Source organism: Ranitomeya variabilis, chromosome 2, assembly GCF_051348905.1.
Source record: "Ranitomeya variabilis isolate aRanVar5 chromosome 2, aRanVar5.hap1, whole genome shotgun sequence".
In the NCBI taxonomy this organism is placed as follows: Eukaryota; Metazoa; Chordata; class Amphibia; order Anura; family Dendrobatidae; genus Ranitomeya; species Ranitomeya variabilis.
Genome location: NC_135233.1, coordinates 636,080,519 through 636,104,669, shown reverse-complemented (window position 1 = coordinate 636,104,669; position 24,151 = coordinate 636,080,519). Strand labels below are relative to the sequence as shown.

General features: G+C 49.0%; 1 protein-coding gene across 1 annotated transcript in view; it reads left to right on the top strand.

Moving 5' to 3' along the window:
* CAPN9 (calpain 9) overlaps positions 1 to 24,151 on the top strand; it is a 260,696-nt gene that overhangs the window by 147,492 nt on the left and 89,053 nt on the right. The window contains exon 12 of the mRNA XM_077289096.1: positions 8,064 to 8,100. Within this exon, the coding sequence (XP_077145211.1) occupies positions 8,064 to 8,100 (37 nt within the window). The remainder of the gene's footprint in view (positions 1 to 8,063; positions 8,101 to 24,151) is intronic.

Genomic DNA, 24,151 nt, shown 5'->3' with positions numbered 1-24,151 from the left:
TCCGATACCAAATATGTTTAGGAAAACTACTGTTTAGGTGCACAGCAGGGCTTGGAAGGAAAGGAGAGCCTTTTGACTTTTAGAATGCAAAATTTGCTGGAATAATTAGTGGATGCCATTTAACATTTGGAGAGCACCTGATGCATCTAAACAGTGAAAACCCCCCAAAAGTGCCAACATTTTGGAAACTAGACCCCTCAGGGAACTTATCTAGATGTGTGGTGAGCACCTTGAACTCATAGGTTCTTCACAGAATTTTACATCGTTGATCTGTGAAAATGAAAAAATATATATTTTTCCCCCAAACAATGTTGTATTAGCTCCAACTTTTCGCATTTTCATAAGGATAGCAGAAGACAATGGAATTAAAATTTGTTGTGCAATTCCTCCTGAGTATGCTGATACCCCATATGTGGTTGAAAACTACTTTGGGAGGCACAGGGGAAAGTCCAGAAGGGAAGGAGCACCATATTAGCATTCAGATTTTGCTGAACTGGTTTAGCGATGCCATGTCACATTGACAGAGCCCCTAATGTAGAAGAACCCCCCCATAAGATACCTCATATTACAAACAACACATGACAATGAACTCCTATAGGGGTGCAGTGATCTTATTGACACCACAGGTAGGTCACAAAGTTTTATACCATTGGACGATAAAGAAAGAATAACTAAAATTTTACCACTAAAATTGTTTTAGCCACAGATTTTACATTTTCACACTCGGAAATGGGTAAAAATGGCACCAAATTTTGTCAAACAATGTACAATGAACAGTTTTGCTTAGCCACACGGTAAGACTCGGGAGGGACGGAGTGCTATTTTCCTCCTGGAGAGCAAATTTTCCTAGAATAGTTGGCGAACTTCATATACAGAGCCCCTAAGTGCTAGAGCAGCAGAATACCCCTTCAAGTGACCCCATTTTGGAAATTATACCCCTTTGGGAATTTATCTGCAGGTGTAGTGACGACTGTGACTATATGAGTGTTTTCTAGAAACAAGCAGCAGTGGTTGTTGCCGAGTGAAAATTGCAAGTTGTAATGACTAGTACGTTATAGTGACTAGTACACTGTAGTCCCCAGTATGTTGTAGTCCCAAGTATGTTGTAGTGACCAGTACATTATGTCCAGCTCCTGCCTCTAGAGACATGCACCCATAAATTAGGCTTGCTCTCACCGTTACACAAATGCCAAACATGTGGACTCTAAATGTGGTTTAAGCACACTGGGGCTCAGAAGAAAGAGGGGCATTTGCATTTAGCAGTGCAGAATTTACAGATTTTTTGGGGGTGGGCAAGGTCATTTTGCTGTTCCAGAGCCTTTGTACTACCAGTAACATGGAAACCCATATATTTGCCATATATAGCCTACAACCTGCAGTAACCACCGATCAACCAAACCGCTGCATGACCAGCTCTATCCTCACCTACTGTATCCTCACCCATCCCTTGTAGATTGTGAGCCTTCGCGGGCAGGGTCCTCTCTCCTCCTGTACCAGTCGTGACTAGTGTTGAGCATTCCGATACCGCAAGTATCGGGTATCGGCCGATATTTGCTGTATCGGAATTCCGATACCGAGATCCGATACTTTTGTGGTATCGGGTATCGGTATCGAAACAACATTAATGTGTAAAAGAAAGAATTAAAATAAAAAATATTGCTATACTCACCTCTTCGACGCAGCCTGGACCTCACCGAGGGAACCGGCAGCGTTGTTTGCTTAAAATGCGCGCTTTTCCTTCCTTCCGTGACGTCACGGCTTCTGATTGGTCACGTGCCGCCCATGTGGCCGCGACGCGACCAATCACAGCAAGCCGTGACGTAATTTTCAGGTCCTTCTAGGCATTCAGTATTTTAAAATTACGTCCCGGCTTTGTGATTGGTCGCGTCGCGGTCACATGGGCGACGCGACCAATCACAAGCCATGACGTCACGGGAGGCAGGAGACGCGCGCATTTTAAAATGCGTGCGTGTCCAGCCTCCCGTGACGTCACAGCTTGTGATTGGTCGCGTCGCCCATGTGACCGCGACGCGACCAATCACAAGCCAGAACGTAATTTTAAAATCCTGAAGGACCTGAAATTACGTCACGGCTTGCTGTGATTGGTTGCGTCGCGGCCACATGGGCGACGCGACCAATCACAAGCCACGACGTCACGGGAGGCTGGACACGCACGCATTTTAAAATGCGCGCGTCTCCTGCCTCCCGTGACGTCACGGCTTGTGATTGGTCGCGTCGCCCATGTGACCGCGACGCGACCAATCACAAAGCCGGAACGTAATTTTAAAATACTGAATGCCTAGAAGGACCTGAAAATTACGTCACGGCTTGCTGTGATTGGTCGCGTCGCGGCCACATGGGCGGGACGCGTCCAATCAGAAGCCGTGACGTCACGGAAGGAAGGAAAAGCGCGCATTTTAAGCAAACAACGCTGCCGGTTCCCTCGGTGAGGTGAGTATAGCAATATTTTTTATTTTAATTCTTTATTTTACACATTAATATGGTTCCCAGGGCCTGAAGGAGAGTTTCCTCTCCTTCAGACCCTGGGAACCATCAGGAATACCGTCCGATACTTGAGTCCCATTGACTTGTATTGGTATCGGGTATCGGTATCGGATTAGATCCGATACTTTGCCGGTATCGGCCGATACTTTCCGATACCGATACTTTCAAGTATCGGACGGTATCGCTCAACACTAGTCGTGACTTGTATTGTTTAAGAATATTGTACTTGTTTTTATTATGTACTAGATGGCAGCCCGATTCTAAAGAATCGGGAGTCTAGAATCCATATATACTTTATTTATTCAAATGTAAGAATAATTTGGTGGGCGGGGACCCTCGGCCTCCGATTTGGTTGGCGGGGCCCCACGGCCTCCGATTTGGTGGGCGGGGTCCCTCTGCCTCCGCTTTGGTGGGCGGGGCCGCTCGGCCTTCGATTTGGTGGGCGGGGCTCCTCGGCCTCCGATGTGGTGGGTGGGGCCCCTCGGCCTCCGATGTGGTGGTCGGGGCCCCTCGGCCTCCGCTTTGGTGGGGGGGGGCCGGGCCCCTCGGCCTCCGCTTTGGTGGGCGGGGCCGCTCGGCCTTCGATTTGTTGGGCGGGGCTCCTCGGCCTCCGATTTGGTTGGCGGGGCCCCTCGGCCTCCGATTTGGTTGGCGGGGCCCCTTATCCTCCGATTTGGTGGGTGGGGCCCCTCGGCCTCCGCTTTGGTGGGCGGGGCCGCTTGGCCTTCGATTTGGTGGGCAGGGCTCCTCGGCCTCCGATTTGGTTGGCGGGGCCCCTCGGCCTCCGATTTGGTTGGCGGGGCCCCTCGGCCTCCGATTTGGTGTATGCTCTGCCTGGGGCCACTGTGCTCTGCCTGGGGCCCCATATGCTGCCTGGGGCCCCTGTGTTCTGCCTGGGGCCCCATATGCTGCCTGGGGCCACTGTGCTCTGCCTGGGGCCCCATATGCTGCCTGGGGCCCCTGTGTTCTGCCTGGGGCCCCATATGCTGCCTGGGGCCCCTGTGCTCTGCCTGGGGCCCCATATGCTGCCTGGGGCCCCTGTGCTCTGCCTGGGGCCCCTGTGCTCTGCCTGGGGCCCCTGTGCTCTGCCTGGGGCCCCATGTTCTGCCTGGGGCCCCTGTGCTCTGCCTGGGGCCACTGTGCTCTGCCTGGGGCCCCATAAGCTGCCTGGGGCCCCTGTGCTCTGCCTGGGACCACTGTGCTCTGCCTGGGGCCCCATATGCTGCCTGGGGCCCCTGTGCTCTGCCTGGGGCCACTGTGCTCTGCCTGGGGCCCCATATGCTGCCTGGGGCCACTGTGCTCTGCCTGGGGCCCCATATGCTACCTGGGGCCCCTGTGCTCTGCCTGGGGCCCCATATGCTGCCTGGGGCCCCTGTGCTCTGCCTGGGGCCCCTGTGCTCTGCCTGGGGCCCCATGTTCTGCCTGGGGCCCCTGTGCTCTGCCTGGGGCCACTGTGCTCTGCCTGGGGCCCCATATGCTGCCTGGGGCCCCTGTGTTCTGCCTGGGGCCCCTGTGCGCTGCCTGGGGCCCCATATGCTGCCTGGGGCCCCTGTGCTCTGCCTGGGGCCCCTGTGCTCTGCCTGGGGCCCCATGTTCTGCCTGGGGCCCCTGTGCTCTGCCTGGGGCCACTGTGCTCTGCCTGGGGCCCCATATGCTGCCTGGGGCCCCTGTGCTCTGCCTGGGGCCCCATATGCTGCCTGGGGCCCCTGTGCTCTGCCTGGGGCCACTGTGCTCTGCCTGGGGCCCCATAGGCTGCCTGGGGCCCCTGTGCTCTGCCTGGGACCACTGTGCTCTGCCTGGGGCCCCATATGCTGCCTGGGGCCCCTGTGCTCTGCCTGGGGCCACTGTGCTCTGCCTGGGGCCCCATATGCTGCCTGGTGCCCCTGTGCTCTGCCTGGGTGTAGGACACTGGTGACGTCACTTATCTCCGGACATTAGCTCCGGACATTAGCTCCGGACATTAGCTCCGGACATTAGCTCCGGACAAAGCCACGGAAGTTGGCACAAATTGCAGGAAGTAGTATTCTAGGCAATTATATATTAGATACCCCTCCTCACATGTAAAGCGCCATGGAATAAATGGCGCTATAACAATAAATAATAATAATAATAATCTAATACATAATTGCCTAGAATACTACTTCCTGCAATTTGTGCCAACTTCCGTGGCTTTGTCCGGAGTTAATGTCCGGAGCTAATGTCCGGAGGTATTGTCCCGAGATAAGTGACGTCACCAGTGTCCTACACCCAGGCAGAGCACAGGGGCCCCAGGCAGCATATGGGGCCCCAGGCACAGCACAGTGGCCCCAGGCAGAGCACAGGGGCCCCAGGCAGCATATGGGGCCCCAGGCAGAGCACAGGGGCCCCAGGCAGCATATGGGGCCCCAGGCAGAGCACAGTGGCCCCAGGCCGAGCACAGGGGCCCCAGGCAGAATATGGGGCCCCAGGCAGAGCACAGGGGCCCCAGGCAGAATATGGGGCCCCAGGCAGAGCACAGGGGCCCCAGGCAGAGCACAGGGGCCCCAGGCAGCATATGGGACCCCAGGCAGAGCACAGGGGCCCCAGGCAGCATATGGGGCCCCAGGCAGAGCACAGTGGCCCCAGGCAGAGCACAGGGGCCCCAGGCAGAACATGGGGCCCCAGGCAGAGCACAGGGGCCCCAGGCAGCATATGGGGCCCCAGGCAGAGCACAGGGGCCCCATGCAGCATATGGGGCCCCAGGCAGAGCACAGTGGCCCCAGGCAGAGCACAGGGGCCCCAGGCAGCATATGGGGCCCCAGGCAGAGCACAGTGGTCCCAGGCAGAGCACAGGGGCCCCAGGCAGAGCACAGGGGCCCCAGGCAGCTTATGGGGCCCCAGGCAGAGCACAGTGGCCCCAGGCAGAACATGGGGCCCCAGGCAGAGCACAGTGGCCCCAGGCAGAGCACAGGGGCCCCAGGCAGAACATGGGTCCCCAGGCAGAGCACAGGGGCCCCAGGCAGAGCACAAGGGCCCCAGGCAGCATATGGGGCCCCAGGTAGAGCACAGGGGCCCCAGGCAGCATATGGGGCCCCAGGCAGAGCACAGTGGCCCCAGGCAGAGCACACACCAAATCGGAGGCCGAGGGGCCCCGCCCACCAAATCGGAGGCCGAGGGTCCCCGCCTACCAACTTGGAAGCCGAGGGTCCCCGCCCACCAAATCGGAGGCCGAGGGGCCCCGCCTACCAAATCGGAGGCCGAGGGTCCCCGCCCACCAAATCAGAGGCCGAGGGTCCCCGCCCACCAAATCGGAGGCCGAGGGTCCCCGCCCACCAAATCGGAGGCCGAGGGGCCCCGCCCACCACATCGGAGGCCGAGGGTCCCCGACCACCAAATCGGAGGCCGAGGGTCCCCGCCCACCAAATCGGAGGCCGAGGGTCCCCGCCCACCAAATCGGAGGCCGAGGGTCCCCGCCCACCAAATCAGAGGCCGAGGGTCCCCGCCCACCAAATCGAAGGCCGAGCGGCCCCGCCCACCAAAGCGGAGGCCGAGGGGCCCGGCCCCGCCCACCAAAGCAGAGGCCGAGGGGCCCCGCCCACCACATCGGAGGCCGAGGGGCCCCGCCCACCAAATCGGAGGCCGAGGGTCCCCACCCACCAAATCGGAGGCCGAGGGTCCCCGCCCACCAAATCGGAGGCCGAGGGTCCCCGCCCACCAAATTGGAGGCTGAGGGTCCCCGCCCACCAAATCGGAGGACGAGGGGCCCCACCTGTGAAAATTTTACTGTGAAAATACCTGATGGGCACACAAGTATGCGCCAGTATGGGTACTAAGAGCTTTTCCACATAATAATGAAATATTTTAAAATGTCATAGAACATACCAATATACATAGTTATTGATACATATTATTTATTATTTACATTATTGTTCTTAAGCAAAGAACCGTTGTTGTGGCATTTGCCACAACACGCAAAGTTGTTGTCTGATGTCTTTCATCACTCCCCTCATAAGCATGTTCATGGATCCTGTGTAACTGTACCTTAAATAACAAGAATTGTCAAGAGCTGGTGAGTGCAGCCATTTTTTGTTCTTTCTTACTATTATTTATTAATTGTATTATTCTTACATTTGAATAAATAAAGTATATATGGATTCTAGACTCCCGATTCTTTAGAATCGGGCTGCCATCTAGTAATAATAATAATTTGCATTAACAGATGACGGACTTGAGTGGTGACTTGCTTTTTTTGTGAATTGAGTTGGAACTTTTAATAGGAACATTTTACATAAGATTTTGGATAACATTTATCTGGCGCTCTACTCTGAACACCTACATCGGGGTTTCAATCTAGGCCGGTTTCACACGTCTGTTTATTTCTGGTACCGGAAAAAAATGGTGCAGAAGATATCCGTGTCCATGTGTGGCAACCACGTGCCACCCGTGTGCTGCATCAGTACCACACGGACGGCCACCGGGGGAGGTGGCAGGTGCTGAAGCTGGCTGTCATCATTCTCTCCTGCTCTGTCAGTGAGCAGAGGAGAATGATGAGCATTATATTAAACTCCGAACAACAGCAGGTGGGGGCTTTTGGGACTCTTACTCCCATCATCCGACACCTGCTGCCGCTATTAACAGTGACAGTAGGTGCGGATGATCGGGGTGTTCCACAGCCGCTGGGTGTGATCTAAGAAAATAAATGAATGAAAAACCAGACTTGGGTTCCCCCCTATTTTCTTGAACCAACCAGACAAAACTCACAGCTGGGGGCTGCAACCCTCAGCAGTCAGCTTCTGCAAGGTTGGTTATCAATTTGCACCTACTGTCACTGTTATTAGCGGCAGCAGGTGTCGGAACATGGGAGTAAGAGTCCCAAAAGCCCCCACCTGCTGTCGTTCGAACTTTAATATAACTCTCATCGTTCTCCTCTGCTTGCGCCGATCGCCAGCAGAGCAGGGGAGAATGATGAGAACCGTCTTCAGCACCTGCCGCCGGGGTACAGCGCTTACTGTAGTGCTTCTTCCCACACTGTCATCCGTGTGGTACTGATGCTGCACACGGGCGGAACATGGTTGCCACACGTGTGCCGCACGTATTACACACTGACACACGGACACAAATATCTCCAGTACCATTTTTTTCTGGTACCGGTAATAAATGGACGCGTGAAACCGGCCTAAATCGGCGCATGCACGCTGAGTGAGTGGGATTTATGTTGCATTAGCTGGTGCAAGAGCAGTGCAAAGGACTCTGCAAATGACTGACTTTCAGCATTCTGTTGCTATGTAATTATATTGTTCGCATCTTAGACTATTGACATATGTTGTGGCTTTTGTTCATAAGCTTTGTGCCTTGTATGACAGATCCCAAAGGTTTCTGTCATTTTGACTATAACCCTCTTATTCCAAATTGGGTTAAGGATCCTCTGAAAGAAGCGCCCTGAAACATCCTTATTGTCATTTTCACTAGGAATAGTGCTACAACTGGGCTAGTCTTGCTGACAAACCAGACAATTGTCAACAGAGACTCAAGAGTAGCTTCATAAAGAAGGAATAACTTATAATTTCACAGTATAAACCAAAATCTTTTATCTTTTACAGAGAGATTGAAGGAGACATAAATGTGGATATTCCCGATGTAAGTGTTCTAATATTATGTTATATTATGTATATGTTTGTTATATGACGACATCGTCTTCAATAAATGTAAAACCTAAAGATGTATTAACATTTGTATTAGTTGCTAAAGGTGAATCCACCTACAGGAGAAGCACCTGTTGCTGAATTCATTATTAGTTTTTATTATCAATATTATTTTGATCCTACAGTGTGTAAAGTGAATTTATCACCAGAAAACATTACATTGAACTACTGTTGTCACAAAGTTTGCGGCTTCACTTTTTATAGTGCCCTTTTACATTAACTCTAGATAGTTAGGGCAAAGTCATATGTCTGTATAAATCAGACCAAGATCGGACCACATTGCTTGGACTGGCAGCTTCCCTCTATGACCGGTGATTTTTTTTTTCTTTAATAACTTAATATGTGTTCATTCCGGTAGAAAATCATGACACAGAAATCATGCACAACGTCATGACACAAGGTGTACTGTGATTGGCTGTCGAAATCACATGTCTCTGGCCATATAAGAAGTGGACATTTTGTTTTACTGGCGCCATCTTTTCAGTGTCACAGTGCAGAGAAGGCGCTCCTGCTGGTGCTGGTGCTGAAAATGAACTTGTCAGCTACCTAGACAGGATGCTGTCCTGTGTGAAATAGATCTTCCAGCATCTAACTAGATTGTTTTTAAACTGTGTTGCAGTCTCAGGAGGCCCCATATGCTAACTGAAATTGTTTGGGCAAAAACTGTGTTGGAGTGAGAAATAAGAAGGCCACATTTCCACTTAAAAATAGTTAGGCCTAATATAGGGGTTCGGACAGGAGGCCGTATTTGCTAATCTAAATAGTTTGGGATAAAACTGTGTTGCTGTGATCAATTGAGAGGCTACATTTCCACTTAAAAATTGTTAGGCCTAATATTGGGGTTCAGGAAAGAAGCCCAATTAGCTAAGCCAAATTGTTTGTGATAAAACTGTGTTGCAGTGAGAAATCAGAAGGCCACATTTCTTCTTAAAAATCGTTAGGTATAATGGTGTTATTCAAGCACACTATCTAAGAAAATAAATAGTGATTGTTCATTTAGGGTACCGTCTCACAGTGGCACTTTTGTCGCTACGACGGTACGATCCGTGACGTTCCAGCGTTATCCATACGATATCGCTGTGTCTGACATGCAGCAGCGATCAGGGACCCTGCTGAGAATCGTACGTCGTAGCAGATCGTTTGGAACTTTATTTCGTCGCTGGATCTCCCGCTGTCATCGCTGGATCGGTGTGTGTGACACCGATCCAGCGATGCGTTCGCTTGTAACCACGGTAAACATCGGGTTACTAAGCGCATGGCCGCTGTGCTGTGCTTTTACTTTCCGGCTGGCAGTCAGTCAGTGCGGGAAACAGACGGCTAGGGACCTGACGGACACCGGAATGTGAGTATGTACGTTTTTTGTTTTTTTTACATTTACGATGGTAACCAGGGTAAACATCGGGTTACTAAGCGCGGCCCTGCGCTTAGTAACCCGATGTTTACCCTGGTTACCCGGGGACTTTGGCATCGTTGGTCGCTGGAGAGCTGTCTGTGTGACAGCTCCCCAGCGACCACACAACGACTTACCAACAATCACGGCCAGGTCGTATCGCTGGTCGTGATCGTTGGTAAATCGTTTTGTGTAACGGTACCCTTAGTGACAGGTGACTGACAGCTGTGAGCATAAGGATGTGAAATGGCAGATTACAAGAGGGAAAGAGTATGTACAACAAGAGTGAGAACAAAGTGAAGTGGTGGAAGGGGGAATAGGCTTGGTGTTCAATGTGTATATGGGTTAGGTGTTAATAAAAGCTCAACTGAGCAAACACAGTCTCGTCCTATCTAAAGACTACTGACAGCATCTGTAACTGGATGGACTATTTGACTTCCTTTTTATGGCAGCCGCACAGCAGTACTACACCTTGTAGATGAAGGACAGAAAGAGCATTTGCTCCAATGGATGGCAAGTGATGCATCAAGGGGCCTATCCTCCTCTTCTTCCACCTTAACATCACACATAGCGCAATCCTCAGAGGTAGCACCCCAATCATCCATGTTTCCCCCATGTCACAAATTTCCAAACACCCAACTGACTCTGGGGAACCACAGATAGTCCATTCTGCAGAGCTGTTCACACATTCTATTACATAGGCATCAGAAGTCTGCTCCAAAGATTAACAGAATTCAGAGGAGGAAAGCATCTGCACTGATGCCCAAAATCTTTTCACGTAGGATCCGGGGTAGGACGAAGTAGGGTCAGAGCAGAATCCAGACCCTCGTTACCAGACATAAACCCCTGGGGGTGGAGGTGATCCTGATGAGACTCGGCGCACACGGACTGTACTGTGATTTCAAGGGCGGAAGAGAAAGAGGGTGACTCTGAGTGAGAATGTGAGAAAAGAGCGGATGATAAAGAGGTTGTAGATCCCACTTGGTGTGAACCCAGAGGTATGCATCTGAGTAGCTCAGCAGAGGAGGTGGAGGAGGAGGAAGATGAGGCTATGCTGTGGCTTCCTGCACAGACACGAATTAATGCAACCACGACAAGCACTGCATCCTCACTGCATCCTCAGCCACAACTCTGGCTGTGGCCAGCATCGGTCGCGAGTGTGCAATTATCTGCCAAATTTCCAAGAAAAAGCTCAGTAGAGGCAATAATTGCAATAATTTGACAACTATATGCATGAACCTCCACATGTGCGATCAACATGCTTTAGTCTGGGAATCTCACTGTGCTAAAATGCCGACTAATGGGCCTCGCCAATGACCGGCCCATCAACCACATCTGCTTCTTCTTCCGTCACCATGCCAAGTGTTCTCTCACAGATCTCCAGCCGCAGAAAATCCTCTAGTTTACCCCCTACAGTAAGGGTGAGTGACAGCCCATGAGCTGTTAAGAAAGTGGACATGACTGTTTTTTTTGTGTCACCTAGCACAACACATCTTTCTCAATCCACCATAACATCTCTGCCTGCACCTCAATCACAGTCTAACAGTTTGTCCTGTTCACCCTACTGCCCACTCCACCCTCTTTCAGCACAGCAGCCAATCCTTGGTCCTGCACTTGTCACGTAAAAGAATGCTTTCTCCTACACTTGCCAAAACTAAGAGCTTGAACTCAAGCATCTCCAATCTGTTGGCCACGGAAATGCTGCCTTACCGCCTGGTGGATACAGATAGTTTCCTAAAGTTGATGGCCATTGCAGTCCCCCAGTACCAGATGCCCATTTTCCATTACTTCTCTGTCATGATTCCCAATGGCAGGGAAACATCAAAACACAAAGATAACGGACGAGCTCTGGGTGATGGAATCTCGAGCTGACCGTGAGCTAAATCTACCACACAACTAATAGTAGCCAGGGAGCATACCTGATTAACCCTAGATGCCACGCGCCAGCCGGAGGACTAACTACCCCTGGTAGAGGAAGGAACAGACCTGGCTTACCTCTAGGGAAATACCCCAAAAGATGATAGCAGCCCCCCACATGTAATGACGGTGAGTTTAGAGGAAAAGACATACACAGTATGAAGGTAGATTTAGCAAAGAGAGGTCCACTTACTAGATAGCAGAAGGATACAAAAGAGGACTTCACAGTCAACTGAAAACCCTATCAAAAAACCATCCTGAAATTACTTTAAGACTCCTGTGTCAACTCATGACACAGGAGTGGCAATTTCAGCCCACAAGAGCTTCCAGCTACAGAGAATAACAAAACTGCAAACTGGACAAAAGATACAAAACAAAAGGACAAAGTCCACTTAGCTGATCAGCAGACTAGTAGCAGGAACATGCAACCGAAGGCTCTGGTTACAATGATGACCGGCAAGGAAATGACTGGAGAGCAAGGCTAAATAGGAAACTCCCAAACACTGATGGGAGCAGGTGAACTGAGACAGAAAAGACACACAAGTCACCAGTACCACCAGCAACCACCAGGGGAGCCCAAAAGCGGATTCACAACAGTACCCCCCCCTTAAGGAGGAGGCACCGAACCCTCACGAGAACCACCAGGACGATCTGGATGAGCCCTATGAAAGGCACGAACTAAATCCGAGGCATGAACATCAGAGGCAGTTACCCAAGAATTATATTCTTGACCATAGCCCTTCCATTTAACCAGATACTGAAGTCTCCGTCTGGAAATACGGGAGTCCAGGATCTTCTCCACAACGTACTCCAATTCACCCCCTACCAGCACAGGAGCAGGAGGTTCAGTAGAAGGAACCACCGGTACCTCATACCTCCGCAACAACGACCGATGGAATACATTATGGATAGCGAAAGATGCCGGGAGGTCCAAGCGAAAGGACACAGGGTTAAGAATCTCCAAAATCCTATAAGGACCGATGAACCGGGGCTTAAACTTAGGAGAAGAAACCCTCATAGGGACAAAACGGGAAGACAACCACACCAAGTCCCCAACACGAAGGCGAGGACCAACACGACGCCGGCGATTAGCAAACTGCTGAGTCCTCTCCTGGGACAACTTCAAATTGTCCACCACTTGTCCCCAAATCCGATGCAACCGATCCACCACAGCATCAACTCCCGGACAATCCGAAGATTCCACCTGACCAGATGAAAAACGAGGGTGAAACCCTGAATTGCAAAAGAAAGGGGAAACCAAAGTGGCAGAACTAGCCCGATTATTAAGAGCAAACTCTGCCAACGGCAAAAAGGCAACCCAGTCATCCTGATCCGCAGACACAAAACACCTCAAATAAGTCTCCAAAGTTTGATTAGCTCGCTCCGTCTGGCCATTAGTCTGAGGATGGAATGCAGACGAAAAAGACAAATCAATTCCCAACCTGGAACAGAATGTCCGCCAAAATCTAGACACGAACTGGGTTCCCCTGTCAGAAACGATGTTTTCCGGAATCCCATGCAGGCGAACCACATTTTGAAAAAACAGAGGGACCAATTCAGATGAGGAAGGCAACTTAGGCAATGGCACCAAATGGACCATTTTAGAAAAACGGTCACACACCACCCAGATGACAGACATCTTCTGAGAAACAGGGAGATCAGAAATAAAGTCCATAGAGATGTGCGTCCAAGGCCTCTTCGGAATAGGCAAGGGCAACAATAACCCACTAGCCCTAGAACAACAAGGCTTGGCCCGAGCACAAACATCACAAGACTGCACAAAAACACGCACATCTCGAGACAGGGAAGGCCACCAGAAGGACCTAGCCACCAAATCTCTAGTACCAAAAATTCCAGGATGACCTGCCAGAGTAGAAGAATGAACTTCCGAGATGACTCTACTGGTCCAATCATCAGGAACAAACAGTCTACCAGGTGGACAACGATCAGGTCTATCTGCCTGAAATTCTTGCAAAGCACGTCGCAAGTCTGGGGAGACAGCAGACAAAACCACCCCATCCTTAAGGATACCAGCAGGTTCAGAATCCCCAGGAGAGTCAGGCTCAAAACTCCTAGAAAGAGCATCTGCCTTCACATTTTTAGAACCCGGTAAGTATGAGACCACAAAATTAAACCGAGAAAAAAACAACGACCAGCGTGCCTGTCTAGGATTCAGGCGCCTGGCAGACTCCAGATAAATCAGATTCTTGTGATCAGTCAAAACCACCACCTGATGTCTGGCACCCTCAAGCCAATGACGCCACTCCTCAAACGCCCACTTCATGGCCAAAAGCTCCCGATTACCAACATCATAGTTTCGCTCGGCGGCCGAAAATTTACGAGAAAAGAACGCACAAGGTCTCATCACTGAGCAATCGGAACTTTTCTGCGACAAAACCGCCCCTGCTCCGATCTCGGAAGCATCGACCTCAACCTGAAAGGGAAGAGAAACATCAGGCTGGCGCAACACAGGAGCAGACGAAAAGCGGCGCTTAAGCTCCCGAAAGGCCTCCACAGCAGCAGGGGACCAATCGGCAACATCAGCACCCTTTCTAGTCAAATCAGTCAAAGGTTTAGCAACGCCAGAAAACCCAGTTATAAATCGACGATAGAAATTAGCAAAGCCCAAGAATTTCTGAAGACTCTTAAGAGAAGTAGGCTGCGTCCAGTCACAAATAGCCCGAACCTTAACAGGGTCCATCTCAACAGAAGAAGGGGAAAAAATGTACCCCAAAAAAGAAATCTTTTGAACCCCAAAAACACACTTTGAACCCTTTACACACAAAGAACTAGTCCGCAAAACCTGAAAAACCCTCCTGACCTGTTGAACATGAGACTCCCAGTCATCAGAAAAAATCAAAATATCGTCCAAATACACAATCATAAATTTATCCAAATATTCACGGAAAATATCATGCATAAAGGACTGAAAGACCGAAGGTGCATTTGAAAGGCCGAAAGGCATTACTAAATACTCAAAATGGCCCTCAGGCATATTAAATGCGGTTTTCCACTCATCCCCCTGCTTAATTCGCACCAAATTATACGCCCCACGAAGATCAATCTTAGAGAACCACTTAGCCCCTCTTATGCGAGCAAACAAATCAGTCAACAAAGGCAACGGATACTGATATTTGACTGTAATTTTATTCAGGAGTCGATAATCAATACAAGGCCTCAGAGAGCCATCCTTCTTAGACACAAAGAAAAAAACAGCTCCTAAAGGAGATGAAGAAGGACGAATATGTCCCTTTTCCAAGGACTCCTTAATATACTCTCGCATAGCAGCATGTTCAGGCACAGATAAATTAAACAAACGACCCTTTGGAAATTTACTGCCAGGAATCAGATCTATGGCGCAATCACAATCTCTGTGGGGAGGGAGAGAACCAATCTTAGGCTCTTCAAAAACATCACGATAATCAGACAAAAATGCTGGAATCTCAGAGGGAGTAGATGACGAAATGGAAACCAAAGGTACATCCCCATGAGCCCCCCGACATCCCCAGCTTATCACAGACATTGTTTTCCAGTCAAGGACTGGGTTATGAGATTGTAACCATGGTAATCCAAGCACTAAAACATCATGTAAATTGTACAACACAAGGAAGCGAATCACCTCCTGATGGTCTGGAGTCATACGCATAGTCACTTGCGTCCAGAATTGTGGTTTATTACTAGCCAAAGGGGTAGAATCAATACCCTTCAGAGGTATAGGGACTTCCAGTGGCTCTAAATCAAACCCACAGCGCCTGGCAAAGGACCAATCCATAAGACTCAGGGCGGCGCCAGAGTCCACATAGGCATCCACAGTAATAACTGATAATGAACAAATCAAGGTTACAGACAGAATAAATTTAGACTGTAAAGTGCAAATAGACTTGTCAGCCTTCTTTGTGCGTTTAGAGCATGCCGATATAACATGAGCAGAATCACCACAATAGAAACATAACCCATTTTTACGCCTGTAATTCTGCCGCTCGCTTCTGGACAGAGTTCTGTCACATTGCATATTCTCTGGCGACTTTTCAGAAGATACCGCCAAATGGTGCACAGGCTTGCGCTCCCGCAAACGCCGATCAATCTGAATAGCCATTGTCATGGACTCATTCAGACCTGTAGGCGCAGGGAACCCGACCATAACATCCTTAACGGCATCAGAGAGGCCCTCTCTGAAATTTGCCGCTAGGGCGCACTCATTCCACTGAGTAAGCACAGACCATTTACGAAATTTCTGGCAGTATATCTCAGCTTCATCTTGCCCTTGAGATAGGGCTATCAAAGCTTTTTCAGCTTGAATCTCCAAATTAGGTTCCTCATAAAGCAAGCCTAAAGCCAGAAAAAAGGCATCCACATTGAGCAACGCAGGATCCCCTGGTGTCAATGAAAATGCCCAGTTTTGAGGGTCACCTCGCAGCAAAGAAATCACAATCTTAACCTGCTGGACAGGATCTCCAGAGGAGTGAGGTCTGAGAGAAAGGAATAATTTACAATTATATTTGAAATTCAGAAACCGAGATCTATCTCCGGAAAACACCTCTGGTGTAGGAATCTTAGGTTCAGACATCGGAGTATGTATAACAAATTCTTGTAAATTTTGAACCTTAGTAGCAAGATTATTTAAACCTGCAGCCAAGCTCTGAGGATCCATCTTTAAACAGGTGAGATCAGAGCCATTCAAGGATTAGAAGGAGAGAAAGGCAAAGGCTGTAATTAGAGCTGAAATACAACTGATCCAACTATGGAGAAAACATAGGAAAAAAAAAAAAACTCTACAGACTTCTTTTTCTCTCCTTTCTTCTGCCAGTAACTTTAACACGGGCCGGTCATACTGTCATGATTCCCAATGGCAGGGAAACATCAAAACACAGAGATAACGGACGAGCTCTGGGTGATGGAATATCGAGCTGACCGTGAGCTAAATCTACCACACAACTAATAGTAGCCAGGGAGCATACCTGATTAACCCTAGATGCCACGCGCCAGCCGGAGGACTAACTACCCCTGGTAGAGGAAGGAACAGACCTGGCTTACCTCTAGGGAAATACCCCAAAAGATGATAGCAGCCCCCCACATGTAATGACGGTGAGTTTAGAGGAAAAGACATACACAGTATGAAGGTAGATTTAGCAAAGAGAGGTCCACTTACTAGATAGCAGAAGGATACAAAAGAGGACTTCACGGTCAACTGAAAACCCTATCAAAAAACCATCCTGAAATTACTTTAAGACTCCTGTGTCAACTCATGACACAGGAGTGGCAATTTCAGCCCACAAGAGCTTCCAGCTACAGAGAATAACAAAACTGCAAACTGGACAAAAGATACAAAACAAAAGGACAAAGTCCACTTAGCTGATCAGCAGACTAGTAGCAGGAACATGCAACCGAAGGCTCTGGTTACAATGATGACCGGCAAGGAAATGACTGGAGAGCAAGGCTAAATAGGAAACTCCCAAACACTGATGGGAGCAGGTGAACTGAGACAGAAAAGACACACAAGTCACCAGTACCACCAGCAACCACCAGGGGAGCCCAAAAGCGGATTCACAACACTTCTCTAAGAAAGCTTTGATTGCATGTCACAGACAACATCATGTGTTCACTGAAAAAATCTATGTCTGCCAGGGTGCATTTCACCACTGACACCTGGATGAGCAAACATGAGCAGGGACATTACATCTCACTGATTGAGCACTGGCTGACACTGATGGCTGTGGGGGCCAGCGGTCAAGGGGCTGCTCCATAAGTCTTTGAATTCCCAAGGCTTGCGGGACAAACCTGTCTATATAACACTTCCTCTTTCTGGCTCCTCCACCTCCTCTAGGGCTTCCACCTGTGCCCTCAACCTCTCCCATAATCAAATACATGTTCCAACAGTGCAGATAGAATCCCCCCAAATCCATACATGGCTTACCTCAATCAGGCAGTGTTAAAATTAATATGCCTTAGAGATCGCAAACGCACAGCTCAAAAGTTGTGGAGTGCTATCTAGGCTGAGTTAGAGCAATGGCTGTCTCCACTGAACCAGGAGCCAGGGAAAGCCATGTGTGATAACTGTGCAAACCTGGTGAAAGCGTTACACCAGGGCAACCTTACTCACATGCCTTGCATGGCTCACATCCTCAACCTGGTGGTACAGCAATTTCTCTGTCACTATCCTGGCCTGGATGCACTGCTGTAGAAAGCATGGTCACTGTGTGCTCACTTCTGACTTTAGCACCCCGCAGGTCATCGACGTTTTCTGCTACAGAAGTCTTTCGGCCTAACGGTTAACCGTTTGATGTGCGATGCAGCAGCAGCAAAAAGCCCTTGTGCAGTTGTAATTTTTTATAACGTGGGCCAACACAGTATGGACGTGGTGCAAATCACACTTGCACAGTGGGCACAGAGGAAGGACCTCTGCACCCTTCTGCAAAGTTTTGAAATGTCTACTAAGATGGCTAAGATGGTTAGTGCTGACGATGCCATCATCAGCATCGTTATTCTGGTCATCTACAAGCTGGAGTATACTTTGAATGGACTGCGTGAGGAGGTGGTGGTCCCAGAGGAAGATGTGGAAGTAGAGGAGGATGCAAAATGGATAATAATATCTCAAATTTCCGGACTGTCATCGCACAGGTGGGTGCCATGGGAGGGTGGATTACAGTGATAGAAGGGGGCTCATGGTACCATACAAACTGTTTAGTGAAGGTGCAGGAGCCGAGGAACAAATAGAGGAGGACGAGGAGGAAGAGGTGATGGACGCACAACAGTCAGGAGATGAAGAAGATAATGATCCCCTCTCTGTTGTCTATGGTTGGTGGGAGGGGAAAAGGAAGCAATGTTGAGCATTACTGGAGGGCCACCTGTGGTACTCGGCCAGGGATGGCCGACGCTGCTTAAAGGGATCCGCTGGGGCTAATGGTACTGCAGCTTAGTTGGTTTGGCTCCCCACAGGTGGAGCAGAGGCCCCAGGGCTACCAGGACAGTCTAAGAGGGGTTGTAGATGTTGAGGTGCAGGAAATAATTGGAAGACACAGGGTTGCAATCGCTTTACCTTTTACAGGTGAAGTTCAGGAACACAGATTACAGGTGATCTTGAAATCCGGGCAGCCTGGAAGCGGTTCGGAATCCCCCTAGCCAGGTGGGGTTGGAAGCCTTCCTTTTTGCTCTGAATTCTAGGTTCTTGATGCATTAGCTTTCCTCAAGTTTCTCGCTCAATCTGTACTTTAGGTGGAACTCTACCCACATGGCAGGCAGCTTGAGCCTTTTTACATGTGTCCTTTTCTCGTGGTTAGGTTACTCCAGGCTCTAATCTGCTGCTGTGCCTTCGGGTGTCAGTTGTGACTAGAATACCTACCCTCCGGTTTCTGCTGTGGGGCATACAGTTCCCACACAACCTCGGAGCCCGGTGTCTGGTTCCTTGCGCTTAATCCTGAACTCAATCGCAGCTCCACTCCTAGTTTCCCTCTCCTCACATCCCTCCTCTCCCTCCACTGTCTCACACAGACTGACCACTAACTCCTCCTCCAGACCAGAACTTATAGGGAAGCTACCCTGAAACCAGGTCTAGAGCTCCCCCTTCTGGCCTGGAGTCAGGAAAGTGTTGTATGCTAGTGTTACCTGCTAAGAGAATTCCTTTTCGCTTCCAGGCATGGCATCACCCTCCCGGGAGGCAGACAATACCACTGTGGCAACCAGATTGCTGGAGTGTCACATTACCGTGCCACCAACACAACAAGGACTTGTTCCTCAATGATGCACCCGACACATGAGCGCCTTCTTGATGCACTATCTTCAATGTGATGCCTGTACTCTTAGGGTTAAAACTAGTGCTGACTACTGAGTTACCATTCTGTTAGATCCACAGTACAAGAGTAAATTTTGCCAGATGCTTACCCCCCTGGAAAGGGACACCTCATGCTGGAGTATTAAAACATGCTTGTAGACAATCTTAAGAGTGGTTTTCCCCAAGACAGCAATGACGCATACAGTGTGCATTGCAGTCCCAGACATCCAACCCCGGGGAAATCAAGGCGTCATCACAAAAACATTAGCAGCAGCAGCAGTGTAAGTGGCATAAGCGATTTCTGTGAGTCGTTTCACTCATTTTTTTAGACCAGCCAATGCACCAGCAGAAAAGAGTACAAGTCGGACATGTTGTGAACAACTCGAGAGGATGGTGCAGGAGTATTTGAAGCAGAAAATAAATGCCATCGGGGAGGTTGGACCCTTTCGCATTTTGGTCTTCAAAAATGGAGTGGCCTGAGCTTGCCTGTCATGCATTTGAGGTTTTGTCACCGCTGCTTGTGGGTCTTGACGGATAGGCGCATCTGGCTGTCCCCTGAAATTTTACAGTAGACTGTCTAACATTCATCAAAATAAACAAGTCATGGATCTACTTTTGTACCCCAGTCACAGACACAGTGGGCAGACTAGGTGACAGTGTCGTTTTTAGTGTCATGCTTTGATTTTGCATAATTGCAGTCTGTGACACCTTTGTCATGTCTCCTGTGCCTGCTGTTGCTGCTGATGTTACAAACAATATTTTGAAATGTGGAGACTCCCAAGTTGGGTCTCCATATGGTGGAGTAGAAAGTGTGTTAGAAGCCTATTATACTATTTAGACTCTTTTGGTGACAATAATTAGTACTGTATGAAACTGATGTGTGTGCCATCTGAATTGACTGGAAAAATAAATTGGAGCTGTTGCATGTGGTATCAGGGTTCCTAGCAAGGAAAGCTTACACCGCTCCCTTAGCCACTAGGTCTTAATTGAAACTTCAATTCAAAGCTGTAAATGCTGACTCAGACCCTGATACCTCATGTATGGCCCATGGCTGATTGCTACTGTGCCTTTTGCAAATTTCTACTGTGGGTCAATTGATGCCACTTTTCATGGTGTCTGTGTCATGGCACAGCTGTCAGGTGACCTGGGACCAAGGGCTCCTTTCCTAAATTGCCACTCTGATGTTATGAGTTAATACTAGAGTCTTAAAGTAATTTCAGGATGGTGTTTTGATAGGGTTTTCAGCTGACCATGAAAGTGCCCTTTCTGTCTTCCTGCTATCTAGTAAGCGGACCTCAATTTTGCTAAACCTATTTTCATACTACGTTTGTCATTTCATCTAAAATCACCGCCAATATTTGTGGGGGCCTCTGTCTGCCTTTCGGGGAAATTTCTCTAGAGGTGAGCCAGGACTATATTTTCCTCTGCCAGGATTAGTTAGTCCTCCGGCCGGCGCTGGGCGTCTAGGGATAAAACGCAGGCTACGCTACCCGGCTACTGTTAGTTGTGCGGCAGGTTTAGTTCATGGTCAGTTTAGTTTCCATCCTTCCAAGAGCTAGTTCTTATGTTTGCTGGGGCTATGTTCTCTTGCCATTGAGAACCATAACAGTTTGACCGGCCACAAAAGGGTTAAATTAATTAACAGAGAAAGGAGAGAAAAGAGAAGTCTGCTGAAGATTTTTTTTTTTTTTTTTTCCTCAGTTCTGAGTGTGCTTGTAATTGAATCTCTTGCAAGTCTGCCTATATTGCAGCCTTTCTCTCCCTCTCTCCTTCTAATCCTGGAATGGCTCTGTGTTCACCTGTTTAAAATGGATATTCAGAGTTTAGCTGCAGGTTTGAATAATCTCACCACGAAAGTTCAAAATTTACAAGATTTTGTTGTTCATGTTCCTATATCTGAACCTAGAATTCCTTTGCCTGAATTTTTCTCGGGGAATAGATCTTGTTTTCAAAATTTCAAAAATAATTGCAAGTTGTTTTTGTCCCTGAAATCTCGCTCTGCTGGAGATCCTGCTCAGCAGGTCAGGATTGTGATTTCCTTGCTCCGGGGCGACCCTCAGGATTGGGCTTTTGCATTGGCTCCAGGGGATCCTGCGTTGCTCAATGTGGATGCGTTTTTTCTGGCCTTGGGGTTGCTTTATGAGGAACCTCAGTTAGAACTTCAGGCGGAAAAGGCCTTGATGTCCCTATCTCAGGGGCAAGACGAAGCTGAAGTATACTGCCAGAAATTCCGTAAATGGGCTGTGCTTACTCAGTGGAATGAGTGCGCCCTGGCGGCGAATTTCAGAGAGGGTCTCTCTGATGCCATTAAGGATGTTATGGTGGGGTTCCCTGTGCCTGCGGGTCTGAATGAGTCCATGACAATGGCTATCCAGATCGATAGGCGTCTGCGGGAGCGCAAACCTGTGCACCATTTGGCGGTATCTACTGAGAAGACGCCAGAGAATATGCAATGTGATAGAATTCTGTCCAGAAGTGAACGGCAGAATTTTAGACGAAAAAATGGGTTGTGCTTCTATTGCGGTGATTCAACTCATGTTATATCAGCATGCTCTAAGCGTACTAAGAAGCTTGATAAGTCTGTTTCAATTGGCACTTTACAGTCTAAGTTTATTCTTTCTGTGACCCTGATTTGTTCTTTATCATCTATTACCGCGGATGCCTATGTCGACTCTGGCGCCGCTTTGAGTCTTATGGATTGGTCCTTTGCCAAACGCTGTGGGTATGATTTGGAGCCTCTTGAAACTCCTATACCCCTGAAGGGGATTGACTCCACCCCATTGGCTAGCAATAAACCACAATACTGGACACAAGTAACTATGCGGATTAATCCGGATCACCAGGAGATTATTCGCTTTCTTGTGCTGTATAACCTACATGATGTGTTGGTGCTTGGATTGCCATGGCTGCAATCTCATAACCCAGTCCTTGACTGGAAAGCTATGTCTGTGTTAAGCTGGGGATGTAAGGGGACGCATGGGGACGTACCTGTGGTTTCCATTTCATCATCTATTCCCTCTGAGATTCCTGAATTCTTGACTGAATATCGTGACGTTTTTGAAGAACCTAAGCTTGGTTCATTACCTCCGCACCGGGAGTGCGATTGTGCCATAGATTTGATTCCGGGTAGTAAATACCCTAAGGGTCGTTTATTTAATCTGTCTGTGCCTGAGCATGCTGCTATGCGAGAATATATAAAGGAGTCCTTGGAAAGGGGACATATTCGTCCTTCGTCATCTCCCTTAGGAGCCGGTTTTTTCTTTGTGGCTAAGAAAGATGGCTCTTTGAGGCCGTGCATTGATTATCGGCTTTTGAATAAAATCACGGTTAAATATCAATATCCGTTGCCACTGCTGACTGATTTGTTTGCTCGCATAAAGGGGGCCAAGTGGTTCTCTAAGATAGATCTCCGTGGGGCGTATAATTTGGTGCGAATTAAGCAGGGGGATGAGTGGAAAACCGCATTTAATACGCCCGAGGGCCACTTTGAGTATTTGGTGATGCCTTTTGGTCTTTCAAATGCCCCTTCAGTCTTTCAGTCCTTTATGCATGACATTTTCCGTGATTATTTGGATAAATTTATGATTGTGTATCTGGATGATATTTTGATTTTTTCGGATGACTGGGACTCTCATGTCCAGCAGGTCAGGAGGGTTTTTCAGGTTTTGCGGTCTAATTCCTTGTGTGTGAAGGGTTCTAAGTGTGTTTTTGGGGTTCAAAAGATTTCCTTTTTGGGATATATTTTTTCCCCCTCTTCCATCGAGATGGATCCTGTCAAGGTTCAGGCTATTTGTGATTGGACGCAACCCTCTTCTCTTAAGAGTCTTCAGAAATTTTTGGGCTTTGCTAACTTTTATCGTCGATTTATTGCTGGTTTTTCTGATGTTGTTAAGCCATTGACTGATTTGACTAAGAAGGGTGCTGATGTTGCTGATTGGTCCCCTGCTGCTGTGGAGGCCTTTCGGGAGCTTAAGCGCCGCTTTTCTTCCGCCCCTGTGTTGCGTCAGCCTGATGTTGCTCTTCCTTTTCAGGTTGAGGTCGACGCTTCTGAAATCGGAGCTGGGGCGGTTTTGTCGCAGAGAAGTTCCGATTGCTCCGTGATGAGACCTTGTGCTTTTTTCTCGCGTAAATTTTCGCCCGCCGAGCGGAATTGTGATGTTGGGAATCGGGAGCTTTTGGCCATGAAGTGGGCTTTTGAGGAGTGGCGTCATTGGCTTGAGGGGGCTAGACATCAGGTGGTGGTATTGACTGACCACAAAAATCTAATTTATCTTGAGTCCGCCAGACGCCTGAATCCTAGACAGGCGCGCTGGTCGTTGTTTTTCTCTCGGTTTAATTTTGTGGTGTCCTACCTGCCGGGTTCTAAGAATGTTAAGGCGGATGCCCTTTCTAGGAGTTTTGAGCCTGACTCCCCTGGTAATTCTGAACCTACAGGTATCCTTAAGGATGGAGTGATATTGTCTGCCGTTTCTCCAGACCTGCGGCGGGCCTTGCAGGAGTTTCAGGCGGATAGACCTGATCGTTGCCCACCTGGTAGACTGTTTGTTCCTGATGATTAGACCAGTAAAGTCATTTCTGAGGTTCATTCTTCTGCGTTGGCAGGTCATCCTGGAATCTTTGGTACCAGGGATTTGGTGGCAAGGTCCTTCTGGTGGCCTTCCCTGTCTCGAGATGTGCGAGGCTTCGTGCAGTCTTGTGACGTTTGCGCTCGGGCCAAGCCTTGTTGTTCTCGGGCTAGTGGATTGTTGTTGCCCTTGCCTATCCCGAAGAGGCCCTGGACGCACATCTCGATGGATTTTATTTCGGATCTTCCTGTTTCTCAGAAGATGTCTGTCATCTGGGTGGTGTGTGATCGTTTCTCTAAGATGGTCCATTTGGTTCCCCTGCCTAAGTTGCCTTCTTCTTCCGAGT